Source organism: Spea bombifrons, chromosome 4 (genome assembly GCF_027358695.1).
Source record: "Spea bombifrons isolate aSpeBom1 chromosome 4, aSpeBom1.2.pri, whole genome shotgun sequence".
Taxonomy (NCBI): domain Eukaryota; kingdom Metazoa; phylum Chordata; class Amphibia; order Anura; family Pelobatidae; genus Spea; species Spea bombifrons.
The window spans coordinates 109175616-109191365 of NC_071090.1; the positions used below are offsets into that span (position 1 = coordinate 109175616).

The following is a 15750-nucleotide window of genomic DNA, read 5'->3' on the forward strand; positions in this document are numbered from 1 at the left end:
GAACTACAATGAAAACACAAAACATTATCTTCATATCTTTTGTGGTTATAGTTCCATCGTTTATCTTTAATCCCACCCCCCCCCACTATTTAAATGTATTAATTTGTGGATTTAACAAATAATTGCACAAACTAGCCCACTTTATGAGTGAATTATAAAATCCGTTGACATATTAAGCATTTATCGATCTATGATTACAGAAAAGAAAACATAAAGCATCTACTATCAAGGTGTATAAATTATTATTTCATTTTGTTTTTGAAAAACATTTGTTTCATTTTTATATTGTGCTATATTCTGTAGTCTGAAATAACAAATAGTTCACAAAATAAGGACTAAGATAACAATGGACTTATGTAGGTACTTACCAATTTATGAGTATAAAGGCTTCCTTTGACCTTTCTCATTAAAATAACATTTTTAACATTAAATGTTGGAGAACCGTCTTAGAATGTATAACATTTCAATGTCTGCCATCAACTATTGGAATTATTGTAGTATTAAGTAGTCCTTTTCCTTCCAATGCTTTGGATTGTTTGGTCAATATATATATATCAGGTTCTTCTAGTTAGCTTGGAGTCATAATTTCATTCCTTTTGTATAGTCTCATTTAACACATGAACTGTTATCAGTAAGATTTCAACTGGTTTTTCCAAGAGGATAAGATTTTAATAATGGTAAGAAAAATCTATGCGAATAAAAGTCTCAGTGTTGTGGAATATCTTGAATGAAGTGGTTCATCGTCAATTTTGTAAGGGCTGATATAACAGAAGCAGCTGCCGTTGGGAATTGTTATTGGCCCTTGGAGTGTAAGATGATTGTGCTACGCAAATAATATAAATTAATTCCATCATGTATTGAAATTTACCGAAGAGAACATTTGAAAGGTCCTGTTGTTTTCCTTCTTCATTATTATTATTATTACTATTATTATTATTACTATTATTATTATTATTATTTTTTTTTTTTTTGGCATTAAAAAGGTATTGAAGATTTTTATCGAGTACATAACTATTAAAGTTGTACAGGGGAACAAAAGGAGTGGGGTAGGAGGGGAGGGAAGAGGGGACAAGAGTGGTCACACCTTATGTCATAAAGAAAGCAATTTCCAATCATGGCAAAAACTTTCCCCATATAATCTGTCATAACATTTTTCTATCATTATTACAGACGTCATATGAAAGATTTAAACGCCCCTTATTATTAGGCGTGCAAATGGCCCATTCATTTTCCGGCAACAAATTACATTGCGTGGCTATAGCCACATTGATTCTTTCACATTCTCACTCATTCTCTCACACTCTCATTCTCTCACACCCTCTTTCACTTTCTCTAAATGTTTTCCTTAGCTTCTCTGCCAACCACTTCTGTTTCTGCTGACCTTCTCATCTTCTTCATCTTCTATCTTTTATCTTCTCCCGCTCTTCTGATGGACTTACGGAGAACCCACTTGTGTTTAAATTTTATAAATAATTATATGGCAAGAATGATGGCTTAAAAGTTTGAGGTGTTACAGGAAGAACTTTTATTCATGATTTGGATATACTGTATAAATATGTTCTCTTCTCCAATCCTCTTTTTTTATTACTCTGGTAGGTAGATGCATCGAGCCCCACAGTGCAGGAAACTGACCCCCCCTAAATTACTAATTTAAAGAATTAAGAATATTTAAATAATTTTCCCCTCAGAGTAAGGAAGGAGATTGAGCCACATCAGCAGCTGAGGCAGGCACAGACAGAGAGGCACACCTAATTTGTCACAATATGAATAATTTATTTTTTTGTGTTGTCCAAAAATAAAAGGTTTTGCTGGTAGTGTAAATATATTATTAAGGCAAAGAGCCCAAAATAAATAATAATTATAATAAATAATTTATTGCATAAAAAAACCTTCTGCTGCAGTCCCAGTAAATCAATGAAATAAACTATAGTTGTAGAGCTTATCCAATCCACCTCCACTACACCAATGGACGCTTGCACTGTGGTAGATGAGCCTCAATCTCAGCCTTAACACTGTCTGTTACTGTCCCTGACTGTCTCACAATTCCTAATTCCTATCAGTCTGTGGCTGTTACTGACTAAAAAATGGCGTCGGCAAACTTTATGTCCATGCCTGTCGCTTCTCCTTGTAAATACAGACTGAAAAAAGTAAAAATCCATAGGTTGCTGGACCCATTAGCCACAGACATAAGCCATCAATAAAACCATCCTCTGGATTTTTTATATGTACCTTCCTACACAAAGTACTTTCTCATTTTACCTTTTCCATGAGCTCTAAAACGCGTTGTGATGGCACCAAAACGTGGCAAACAAGAAAAAGAAATTTCTGAGCTTTTGCCTTTCGTTTTAGTTTGTTTTGTCCGATGTCCTCCTTGGTATCGGAGATATGTATGAATGCATGAAATTGATATAATTTTGCTAAAAATAAGGTTGGTATGAATTTGAATGCACAAGTCTGATAGACGTTATCATCGTTAGAAGTACCTTCAATGTGTGATGCACATTAGTAGTAATGTGCCCTCACAAAATGTAAACACACAAAATGGGCATTCAATGGAGCAGACGGTTTCTTTAGGGTGAATCAGGCCTACTGTACACCCAGGCACAGGAAGCACTCCCTGCTCACTGTGCTGACAGGAAGTGTCCATGGAACAAATCACTTGCAAGGGTGGGAGCTAGAATCTATTCTTGGTTTTACCTATATTTCCCAACAGTTTCTCTGCCTGTAACCGCCCCCCCCCCCTACCTAGACAGACAACCAGGGCATCAAAAGACAATTACTGGGAAATGGGCTGCTGTCAATTGGCTCCCAAGAATTTTCAGCTGCCCTTTTTGTCATATTGTATAGATAGCTCTATAATTATTTAGGTTTATTAATAGACAATCATAATCAAAAACTTTGTTAATGCTATTAGACTTGTGCATTTGTCTTCGGGCGAACATGAAACAAACACGAAGAGTGTGTTTTTTTGTTCGTTCTGAAGACACGAAGAAGAGAAGACAGTGGCAGTAAAACATAGGCGAAGACGAAGACTGGCACACGAAGAATCTTCGTGATCGTCTTCGTCTACTAATCTCCCCGGTCCCTTCCCCATCTAACCTACCTTATCTTCACGGCATCGCAGGAGTTGATTGAAGCAGAAATCCAAGGTTCGCCGTCAGGGGTTACAGGGCAGCGCGAGTGAGACTATTGGTCACCTGCAGGGTCTTCCTCTGGCAGCAACCAATTGGTTGCTGCCAGAGGAAGACCCTGCAGGTGACCAAGAGGCTCACTCGCACAGCTTTTTAACCCCTGCGATGCTGTGTTGGATAACGGGAACAGAAATCCATAGGTCAAAGGGCCGGGCAAGTAACCAATAGGCTCACTCGCACTGCCCCTTATCACTGGCCGCTATCCAGAAAAAGAAACAAAAGAAAAAAATCCGGGACCCTACTACAACAGTTAAAAGTCCGTGTCAGCGACCAACACAGTCGCTGGTACGGACATTTAACTTAGCATAATAACTTAGCCGGAGCGATCTAGATCCCAGTTTCACCCTTCCTCCTGCCTGTCTGACCAGTATTATTGGTTCTGATGGCAGGATTGTTTTCATGTGCTTTTTGAGTGCTGTTATAACTAATTTGCATATGATCTGCATATTGTTTTACATATGGTGTGATGCATGCTGGTTGTAGCTCACCACCTTATTGAAAAGCTCTTGGAGGCTGGTGGTATATTATGAGTAGCCTTTGGCACTAGAAGGCTTTTTGTCGTCTCTTTGTCGTCTCTTTGTCGTCTCTTTGTCGTCTCTTTGTCGTCTCTTTGTCGTCTCTTTGTCGTCTCTTTCTTTCTTTGTCGTCTCTTTCTTTGTCGGAACTGGAGAAGGCATATAAAAAACTGTTCGACCGTGTTCAATAGAATGCCCCATTGACCATGGATTTTATTGATTATTCCTCTGAGGATGTTGACCTGGGGGAGGTGGATGGGACTGCGGTCTCCACCTCTGAATCACAGGGATGCTGGGTAGCCCAGATCCGATACCGGAGTTGTGCGACTGTGCTCCACAACCGGATCCAGAGACTGGGGATTTATTCAATTTTTTTGTCTAAGGATGTTAACCCAGGAGGGGTGGATAAGACTGCAGTCTCCACACCTGGGTTCTTGGAATGCTGGGCAGTCTGCCCAGATCCCTTAGCCCCAGCTGAAGAGCTGGCAACAGGGCAGAGCGCCACTGGCCTCTGCCCCACACCTGCAATGGCTACAGGGATCCAGGGAGATGCGTCAGCCGGCCCATCTCCCCAGCGGCAGCTCACAAGTCCGGAAGTGGAGGGACCTGTCCTCCCTCCCCAGTGGCAGGCTGACCTAGAAGATTCCCTAGCCCCAGCTAAAGCGCTGGCAACAGGGCAGCCCTTACGAAAAAATTACTGCAGTTTTTCTGAAGTAATACTGCATTTTTATGGACATGAAAAAACTGCAATACTGCACTTTTACTGAATGCATTGGTCCTCTGGCCTTTGGGTTGGGAAAGCAATGGAGCCTGAGGTGCTGAATTGCCCTGGCAGAAATGCTGGAGTCACCGTGTGTGGTCTTGCATGCCACTGCATACGGTGATCGCATGTTCTCACTGGCGGCCTACCAGCACTACCTTTTCCCCTTGTACCATTAGGTCTTGGGGTTAAGATGATTTATTTTTGAACCTGGCAGGCCAGCAATGGTCTGTCCCTGAACTATTTTTCTTTAATTTATATATCACTTCATTTGCACGAGTGCCTATTAATGTCCCCTTTATTTGATTTCACGGCTTTTTGAATTTCACGGCGAGGCCCTCACTACTTTTTAGACACTGTTTTCTTTTAAGAGGCAGTGAAGCCTGGACTTTGCTGGAGAGTATTGGGAGCCTTCTGGCCCCTTCCTCTCTTCAAGAAGACCAACAAGGAGTCTAACCCTTCGGTGAGTCTCACGCACCTCGGGCTCCAAAAAAAAAAAAAAAAAAGTGCTGCCGAGGTCCTGAAGAGCTATGATTCTTGCTGTCTGCGTTGCTAGTCCTGCCTGACGGTTGAAGTTTTGTGTTCCCGGTGGCCATGGAGACAAGGAAGGAGCATCTGGCGGGTGTACCCAGTCGGTGTACAGGTCATTCCCGTCACAGATATATTAGCCAAATATGGTAGTGTGATCATTTTCATTTATTAATTATTCAAATAAAATACATTCCATGATCCGCTGGTCTCCCCGCTGCAACAGTTAAATGTCCACACTCGCGGACATTAATTCTGTAAAACTTGCAAACTTTTTTTTTCTTTTTTTTTTTTTTTTTTTTTTTTTATTAAACTGTTACACAAAAGGATGATGGGAATATATTTTATTTGAATAAATGCAAATGAGCACACTGCCACATATGGATAATATATCTTCGGGCAGAATTCTGCCCTCTATTGGTTAGATACATTGAGTAGCATTGTTCCAGATGCTTGAAATCCAAAGTTATTATGCTACTCAATGTAAAACCAACAGAGGGCAGCATTCTGCCCGAACATATACTAGCCATATGTGGCAGTGTGCTCATTTGCATTTATTCAAATAAAATATATTCCCATGATCCTTTCGTGTAATGGTTTAATACAAAAAAAAAAGAATGCTTATTGGTTAGATACATTGAGTAGCACAATAACTTTGGATTGCAAGCATATGGAACAATGCTACTCAATGTATAACCAATAGAGGGCAGCATTCTGCCCGAGAATATATTAGCCATATATGGTAGTGTGCACATTGGTCGCCAGCAGGGGGCCAGCAATAGAGTTGCTCATACGGACATTTAAACTCCTGGCGCCAGAGCTGCTGCGGTACGAGTTAACCCCGTATTAACCCCTTAACCAGAAAAAACGAAGAAAAAACGAACACAAAGAATGTCCACGAATATTCGCCCGAAGAGAAGACAGGAACAGGCGAATATTTGCGGAATACGAAGATTTATTTTTTTTGTCGAAGATGAGCACGAAGACGAAGAGCCCCTTGGTGCCCAAGTCTAATTGCTGATGTCAGTGTTTCTTAAACTATATATTATAGGTGCAATGGACTTTTGCCCCAAGAGGCTGACTCCCCCCAGGCCTTCTTCCTCGGCTACATCTTCCTGCTTTTAATGGGGATCCTGAGCCTCCGCTGCACGGGAGTTGGGGTACATAGCATTGGCAGCTCCTCCACCTGACTGGGCATCCAAGCCATGGATGGGTTTCCCTGGCAGGGACATAATAAATGACTAGAACACACAGTAATAGCAGTAAAACAATAGGAGCATGTATTAAATAATAAATGGCAAATAAAAGTAACAGATGTAATACAAGGGTTGACTAGACAAACCAAACCCTGTCTACCCAGGCCCAGCACCCTCCAAACCACCTGCAGACCCACCCGCAGGCTTCACCCGAATGGCTGATGGGTACCAGTTGGTGCACAGACGTGTTGGGGTCCTTTAAGGTAATCCACAGTTTAAAGCAATTGAAACTCAGTGGGAAGATATTGGTGCAATCCACAGAAAGGGCTGTGTAAATCTTTATTAATGGCTGTGATAGACAGAATGCCCTATCAGCATGACAGGGGGAGAGGATACTCTTTACCACCCAGCTCAGGTATTCAGCTGCATTGCCCCAAGGGAAGCTCCAGCACACACTGGAGTCACAGCTTACACTGGATCATCAGAACAGGGATACTGTTGCTGAACTACACTGCTGCAGCATGTCCTTCTCCTTCTGTGCCCCACACCGTTCTAGAGAAGTCCATCTCAGGGATCGCCCTATTGGCTCAATTGGTCACATGAGCACCCAGCCAAAGTTCAAAAGTCCCAGAGATGCAGCAGGAAGAAATCCGGGGGTTACATAGGCTTGAACATTAAAGTGTTCAGAAGGGACAATGCTTTGTTGACTTTAAGAGCGTCTAATGATTTAAAACGCTTTTTATCTTCTGAGTTTTACAGAGGAGATCCATATTAAAAGTTTTATTATAGCTATTCTGATATCCTTGTTTCTTAAGCTATATATTATGGGATTGAACAGAGGGGTCATCACAGTGTTCAGAAGGGACAATGCTTTGTTGAGTTCTAAGGAATATCCTCTTGATGGAGCCATATAAAGAGTAATTAGAGTTCCATAATATATTGACACAACAGCAAGGTGGGAGCTGCAAGTGGAGAAGGTTTTCTGTCTCCCGGTGCTGGTTGAGATCCGAAGGATAGAATTGAAAATACAGATGTAAGTTGCAACGACAAAAAACAGCTGTGAAATTCCGATTACAATCACATTAATAGATACCTGGATTTCTACAAGTGATGTATCCGAGCATGAAAGTTCAAGGAGAGGAGCAAGGTCACAGAAAAAATGGTCAATAATATTAGGCCCACAGAACCGCAACTCAAACACAAGAACCACTGTAATAAATGATAACCCAAAACCAGCCGTCCAACACCAAATCACCAGATAATTTGGGAGCTTGACATTCATAATGGACGAATAGTGCAATGGGTTGCAAATGGCCAGATATCGGTCGTAGGACATCACGGTCAGCAAGCAGCATTCAATGCCTGCAGAGGCACCAAAGAAATACAGCTGGATGAGGCATCCAAGGGCAGATATGGGACACCTACCTGTTAATATCACTTGTAGGGTATTGGGGCCAACATTAGAACTAATTAAGATATCACAAAGAGACAGGTGGCTGAGAAAGAAATACATGGGACACTTTAACTGTTGATTGATTGATACTAAAGTGATGATCAGAAGATTTCCGGTGACCGTTACAGAATAAATGACAATGAGCAGCAGAAAAAGTGGGATATGGAAACTATGAAGATTTTGGAATCCCATCAGAAGAAATTCAGTGACCGTGGTGTGGTTGTCCTTCATCATGAACTACAATGAAAACACAAAACATTATCTTCATATCTATTGTGGTTATAGTTCCATCGTTTATCTTTAATCCCCCCCCCCCACTATTTAAATGTATTAATTGCACAAACTAGCCCACTTTATGAGTGAATTATAAAATCCGTTGACATATTAAGCATTTATCGATCTATGATTACGGAAAAGAAAACATAAAGTATCTACTATCAAGGTGTATAAATAATTATTTCATTTTGTTTTTGAAAAACATTTTTTTCATTTTTATATTGTGCTATAGTCTGTAGTCTGAAATAACAAATAGTTCACAAAATATTTTAACTCCTGACTAAGATTAAAATGAATTTATGGAGGTACTTACCAGTTTATGAGTATAAAGGCTTCTTTTGACCCATTAAATGTTGGAGAACCTTCTTAGAATGTATAACATTTCAATGTGTGTGCCATCAACTATTGGAATAAACGGAATTATTGTAGTATTAAGTAGTCCTTTTCCTTCCAATGCTTTGGATTGTTTGGTCAATATATATATCAGGTTCTTCTAGTTAGCTTGGAGTCATCATTTCATTTCATTTCATTTTATATTGGCTCATTTAACACATGAAATGTTATCAGTAAGATTTCAACTGGTTTATCCAAGAGGATAAGATTTTAATAATGGTAAGAAAAATCTATGCGAATAAAAGTCTCAGTGTTGTGGAATATCTTGAATGAAGTGGTTCATCGTCAATTTTGTAAGGGCTAATATAACAGAAGCAGCTGCCGTTGGGAATTGTTATTGCCCCTTGGAGTGTAAGATGATTGTGCTAGGCAAATAATGTAAATTAATTCCATCATGTATTGAAATTCACAGAAGAGAATATTTGAAAGGTCCTGTTGTTTTCCTTCTTCATTATTATTATTATTATTATTATTTGGCATTAAAAAGGTATTGAAGATTTTCGATCGAGTACATAACTATTAAAGTTGTACAGGGGAACAAAAGGAGTGGGGTAGGAGGGGAGGGACGAGGGAACAAGAGTGGTCACACCTTATGTCATAAACAAAGCAATTTCCAATCATGGCAAAAGCTTTCCCCATATAATCTGTCATAGCATTATTCTATCATTATTACAGACGTCATATGAAAGATTTAAATCCCCCTTATTATTAGACGTGCAAATGGGCCAAAAAGGATTCAGACACAATCTTCAGTTCTTTTGTGGCCCATTCATTTTCGGGGAACAAATTACATTCCGTGGCTATAGCCACATTGACTCTTTCACACTCTCACTCATTCTCTCACACTCTCATTCTCATTCACTCTCTTTCACTTTCTCTAAATGTTTTCCTTAGCTTCTCTGCCAACCACTTCTGTTTCTGCTGACCTTCTCATCTTCTTCATCTTCTATCTTTTATCTTCTCCCGCTCTTCTGATGGACTTACGGAGAACCCACTTGTGTTTAAATTTTATAAGTAATTATATGGCAAGAATGGTGGCTTAAAAGTTTGAGGTGTTACAGGAAGGACTTTTATTCATGATTTGGATATACTGTATAACTATGTTCTCTTCTCCAATCCTCTTTTTTATTACTCTGGTAGGTAGATGCATCCAGCCCCACAGTGCAGGAAACTGACCCCCCCTAAATTACTAATTTAAAGAATTAAGAATATTTAAATAATTTTCCCCTCAGAGTAAGGAAGGAGATTGAGCCACATCAGCAGCTGAGGCAGGCACAGACAGAGAGGCACACCTAATTTGTCACAATATGAATAATTTATTTTTTTGTGTTGTCCAAAAATAAAAGGTTTTGCTGGTAGTGTAAATATATTATTAAGGCAAAGAGCCCAAAATAAATAATAATTATAATAAATAATTTATTCCATAAAAAACCTTCTGCTACAGTCCCAGTAAATCAATGAAATAAACTATAGTTGTAGAGCTTCTCCAATCCACCTCCACTACACTAATGGACGCTTGCACTATGGTAGATAAGCCTCAATCTCAGCCTTAACACTGTCTGTTGCTGTCTCTGACTGTCTCACAATTCCTAATTCCTATCAGTCTGTGGCTGATACTGACAAAAAATGGCGTCCACACACACTTTATGCCTATGCCTGTCGCTGAAAAAAGTAAAATTTCACAGGTTGCTGGACCCATTAGCCACAGACAAAAGCCATCAATAAAACCATCCTCTGGATTTTTTGTTGGCTTCTTCTACGGATCAGTCATTTATATGTACCTTCCTACACAAAGTCCTTTCCCATTTTACCTCATCAAAGAGCTCCAAAACGGGTTGTGATGGTTGTGACAAATTAACAAGAAAAATACATTTCTGAGCTTTTGCCATTCGTTTAGGTTTTTTCGTCCGAGGTCCTCCTTGGTATCGGAGATACGTATGAATGCATGAAATTAATACAATTTTGCTAAAAATAAGGTTGGTATGAATTTGAATGCACAAGTCTGATAGACGTTATCATCGTTAGAAGTACCTTCAATGTGTGATGTGTCAATGAAGTTAGTAGTAATGTGCCCTCACAAAATGTAAACACACAAAATGGGCATTCAATGGAGCAGACGGTTTCTTTAGGGTGAATCAGGCCTACTGTACACCCAGGCACAGGAAGCACTCCCTGCTCACTGTGCTGCCAGGAAGTGTCCATGGAACAAATCACTTGCAAGGGTGGGAGCTAGAATCTATTCTTGGTCTTACCTATATTTCCCAGCAGTTTCACTACCTGTAACCGCCCCCCCTACCTAGACAGACAACCAGGGCATTAAAAGACAATGACTGGGAAATGGGCTGCTGTCAGTTGGCTCCCAAGAATTTTCAGCTGCCTTTTTTGTGCATTCGTCTTTGGGCGAACATGAAAACAAACACGAAGAGTACGTTTTCGCGTTCGTTCCGAAGACACGAAGAAGAAAAGACAGTGGCGGTAAAAACATAGGCGAAGACGAAGACACACGTGAAGAATCTTCTTGATCGTCTCCGTCTACTAATCTCCCCGGTCCCTTCCCCATCTAACCTACCTTATCTTCACGGCATCGCAGGAGTTGACGGAAGCGGAAATCCACAGGTTCACCGTCAGGGGTTACAGGGCAGTGCAAGTGAGCCTATTGGTTTACTGCTCCTGTTATCCAACACAGCATCGCAGGGGTTTACAGGAGTGGAGATCAGGAGTTAAAAAAGCTGTGCAAGTGAGCCTATTGGTCACCTGCAGGGTCTTTCTCTGGCATCAGCCAATTGGTTGATGCCAGAGGAAGACCCTGTAGGTGACCAAGAGGGTCACTCGCACAACCTTTTTAACCCCTGCAATCCTGTGTTGGATAACAGGAGCAGAAATCCATAGGTTAAAGGGCCAGGCAAGCAACCAATAGGCTCACTCACACAGCCCCTTATCACTGGTTGCTATGCAGAAGAAGAAGAACAAGAAACCTGTGACCCTGCTTCAACAGTTAAACATCCGTGCCAGCAACCAACACAGTTGCTGGTACGGACATTTAACTTAGCATAATAACTTAGCCGGAGCTCTCTAGATCCCAGTTTCACCCTTCCTCCTGCCTGTCTGACCAGTATTATTGGTTCTGATGGCAGGATTGTTTTCATGTGCTTTTTGAGTGCTGTTATAACTAATTGATCTGCATATTGTGTTACATATGGTGTGATGCATGCTGGTTGTAGCTCACCATCACCTTCTTGAAAAGCTCTTGGAGGTACAAGTTGTTCCCGGCACATTGGTGGCAGCAGTGGGATGCTTCCTTCCAAGTGGAATATCCAAACCAACACTGGGATTGATCATTCCATGGGCAGAGAAGGCGCTATGCCAGGATCCTCAGCTCTGGAGGTGGAGTTCGGATGGCGTAAGCAGGAGGCATGGGCCCAACCCAATGGACCTGTATCGGCTGAGAACGAGCTGCTGTGGAGGTATCATATCTGTTGGCAGCTCTGGTTGGAGGATCTTCAATGGGAACAGGACTACCAGGGCAAGTGCCTCCCAACCAGTGAGGACATGTACTGGTTCCAGCAGGACGCACGAATGCCGTTTTGGGAGAGCAGTCCAGGGAGGAATGAGAGCCTGAGACGGGCTGGTTCAAACAGAGATGACATGGGATGACGGATACAGGGAGTTTCGATGGTATGCAGCCCAGGTGTGTTCGTGGCTGGAGGGTACAGAGCCCACGCAGGGCTATGACTTTGGAGGCCTGGGATTAATATGGGACAGTCTCCAGAAGGATCTGGACTTTGGCAGTACAGCGAAGGGGCGGATTGAGTACATCCGGGATCTCAGAGAGTTGAACCTTCATGCTGCACTTGGACTGGGAGATGATCTAGTTGCGCAGGAATGAGAACTGGAGAAGGCATATAAAAAACTGGTCGACCGTGTTCAACAGTATGCCCCATTGACCATGGATTTTATTGATTATTCCTCTGAGGATGTTGACCTGGGAGAGGTGGATGGGACTGCGGTCTCCACCTCTGAATCACAGGGATACTGGGTAGTTAGCCCAGATCCGATACCGGAGTTGTGCGACTGTGCTCCACAACCGGATCCAGAGACTGGGGATTTATTCGATTTTTTTGTCTAAGGATGTTAACCCAGGAGGGGTGGATAAGACTGCAGTCTCCACACCTGGGTTCTTGGAATGCTGGGCAGTCTGCCCAGATCCCTTAGCCCCAGCTGAAGTGCTGGCAACAGGGCAGAGGGCCACTGGCATCTGCCCCACACCTGCAGTGGCTACAGGGATCCAGGGAGATGCGTCACCTGGCCCATCTCCCCAGCGGCAGCTCACAAGTCCGGGAGTTGAGGGACCTGTCCTCCCTCCCCACCAGCAGGCTGACCCAGAAGATTCCCTAGCCCCAGCTAAAGCGCTGGCAACAGGGCAGAGCAACAGGGCAGAGCTGCAGGGATTCAGGGAGAGACAGCAGCAGGCCCATCTCCCCAGCAGCAGCAGGGAGGTGGAACAGCCAGCCCACCTCCCCAGCGGAATAACCCAATTCCAGGACCGTAGGAACATGACCTCCCTCCCCAGCGGCAGTTACAACACCAGGGAGAGGATGACATTTCTTCCCAGTAGCGGGACAAGTCCAAGTCCATGACCAGTGTGGACATCTGCTCGACTAACGCAGGTACAGACCGGCATGAGGTTTGGTGCCTGGTTAGTCTCTTTTTGAGGGGGAGAAATTTCACGGAAGCCTCCGTGACCTGGGTGGCGCCTGGATTTCCCATGATAGACAGTGGACACCTGGATTGCATTACATACTTCCAGCACGTGACAGTGGACACTAATTACAGCGCAATATCTGGATCCTTTGCTTGGATTTATGTTTAAGTCACCCTGTATCTGATTAGGGGTACAGGGTGGCAACAGTGAGAGAGCCGGAGCTCTCTAGATCCCAGTTTCACCCTTCCTCATTCCTGTCTGACCAGTATTATTGGTTCTGATGGCAGGATTGTGTTCATGTGATTTTTGAGTGCTGTTATAACCAATTTGATCTGCATATTGTTTTACATATGGTGTGATGCATGCTGGTTGTAGCTCACCACCACCTTATTGAAAAGCTCTTGGAGGCTGGTGGTGATTGCGTCCTCAATAAAGTTTGTGTCTTTAGTGGTTTTTTATTTTTCCATATATAATTTAGATTTATTTGTTTGTTTATTTATTTAATTCTTTTTAAAACCTCAATGTGAGTTTTGTCATGTTATTGGGGTAAGTTTCAGCGCTGCCCTTGTCAGGACGGTGAAGCACTGTGTTATACTTTTGTATACTGCAGTGCCACCGAGGTCCTGAAGAGCTATGATTCTTGCTGTTTCCGTTGCTGGTCTTGCCTGACGGTTGAAGTTTTGTGTTCCTGGTGGCCATGGGGACAAGGAAGGATCGTCTGGTGGGTGTACCCAGTCGGCGTACAGGTCGTTCCCGTCACATATATATTAGCCAAATATGGTAGTGTGATCATTTTCGTTTATTAATTATTCAAATAAAATACATTCCATGATCCGCTGGTCTCCCCGCTGCAACAGTTAAATGTCCACACTCGCAGACATTAATTACGTCGAACTTGCAAACTCTTTTTTTCTATTTATTTGGGGGTTTTTTTGTAGTAAACTGTTCGACGAGAGGATCATGAGAATAATTTTTTTTTAAAAAATAAATGCAAATGAGCACAACACTATATATGGCTAATAGATCTTTGGGCAGAATGCTGCCCTCTATTGGTTAGATACATTGAGTAGCATTGTTCCATATGCTTGAAATCCAAAGTTATTATGCTACTCAATGTATCTAACCAATAGAGGGCAGCATTCTGTCCGAAGATATATTAGCCATATATACTAGTGTGCTCATTTGCATTTATTCAAATAAAATATATTCCCATGATCCGCTGGTCTCCCCGCCGCACTCGCGAACATTAATTCTGTCGAACTTGCAAACTTTTTTTTCTATTAATTTTGGGGTTTTTTGTATTAAACTGTTAGACGAAAGGATCATGGGAATATATTTTATTTGAATAAATGAAAATGATCACACTGCCACATATGGCTAATATATCTTTGGGCAGAATGTTGCCCTCTATTGGTAAGATACATTGAGTAGCATAATAACTTTGGATTTCAAGCATATGGAACAATGCTACTCAATGTATCTTACCAGTAGAGGGCAGCATTCTGCCCGAGAATATATTAGCCATATATGGTAGTGAGCACATTGGTCGCAAGCAGGGGGCCAGCAATAGAGTTGCTCATACGGACATTTAAACTCCTGGCGCCAGAGCTGCTGCGGTACGAGTTAACCCCGTATTAACCCCTTAACCGGAAAAAACTAAGAAAAAACAAACACAAAGAATGTCCACGAATATTCGCCCGAAGAGAAGACAGGAACGGGCGAATATTCGCGGAATACGAAGATTTTTTTTTTTGCTGAAGACGAGCACGAAGACGAAGAGCCCCTTGGTGCCCAAGTCTAATTGCTATCCTGATGTCAGTGTTTCTTAAACTATATATTATAGGTGCAACTGACTTTTGCCTCAAGAGGCTGACTCCCCCCAGGCCTTCTTCCTCGATGACATCTTCCTGCTTTTAATGGGGATCCTGAGCCTCCGCTGCATGGGAGTTGGGGTACATAGCATTGGCAGTGCCTCCACCTGACTGGGCATCCAAGCCATGGATGGGTTTCCCTGGCAGGAACATAATAAATGACTAGAACACACAGTAATAGCAGTAAAACAATAGGAGCATGTATTAAATAATAAATGGCAAATAAAAGTAACAGATGTAATACAAGGGTTGACTAGACAAACCAAACCCTGTCTACCCAGGCCCAGCACCCTCCAAACCACCTGCAGACCCACCCGCAGGCTTCACCCGAATGGCTGATGGGTACCAGTTGGTGCACAGATGTGTTGGGGTCCTTTAAGGTAATGGGAAGATATTGAAGCAATTCACAGAAAAGGCTGTGTAAATCTTTATTAATGTCTGTGGTAGACAGAATGCCCTGTCAGCATGACAGGGGGAGAGGATTCTCCTTATCACCCAGCTCAGGTATTCAGCTGCATTGGCCCAAGGGAAGCTCCATGGTCTGTCAGCCACATGCTGGATCTGGATCTCTCTCTCTCCACACACTGGATTCACAGATTACACTGGATCATCAGAACAGGGATACTGTTGCTGAACTACACTGCTGCAGCATGTCCTTCTATTTCTGTGTCCCACACTGTTCTAGAGAAGTCCATCTCAGGGCTCGCCCTATTGGCTCAATTGGTCACCCAGCCAAAGTTCAAAAGTCCCAGAAGGAAGGAAGAAATCCGGGGGTTACATAGGCTTGAAAAAAGGGATCATTAAAGTGTTCAAAAGGGGCAATGCTTTGTTGACTTTAAGAGCGTCTAATGATTTAAAACTCTTT

At 42.3% G+C, this 15750-nt stretch overlaps 1 protein-coding gene across 1 annotated transcript; it reads right to left on the minus strand.

Moving 5' to 3' along the window:
• Positions 1 to 6929: 6929 nt before the first annotated feature.
• LOC128491637 (olfactory receptor 5AS1-like) lies at positions 6930 to 7877 on the minus strand. The gene has a single exon (XM_053463954.1). It carries the CDS (start codon positions 7875 to 7877, stop codon positions 6930 to 6932), a length of 948 nt encoding a protein of 315 aa, XP_053319929.1.
• Positions 7878 to 15750: the final 7873 nt, after the last annotated feature.

What these genes read in the sequence shown, in the direction of transcription:
- LOC128491637 (XM_053463954.1), bottom strand. Translation starts at nt 7,877, where the DNA reads ATGATGAAGGACAACCACACCACGGTCACTGAATTTCTTCTGATGGGA.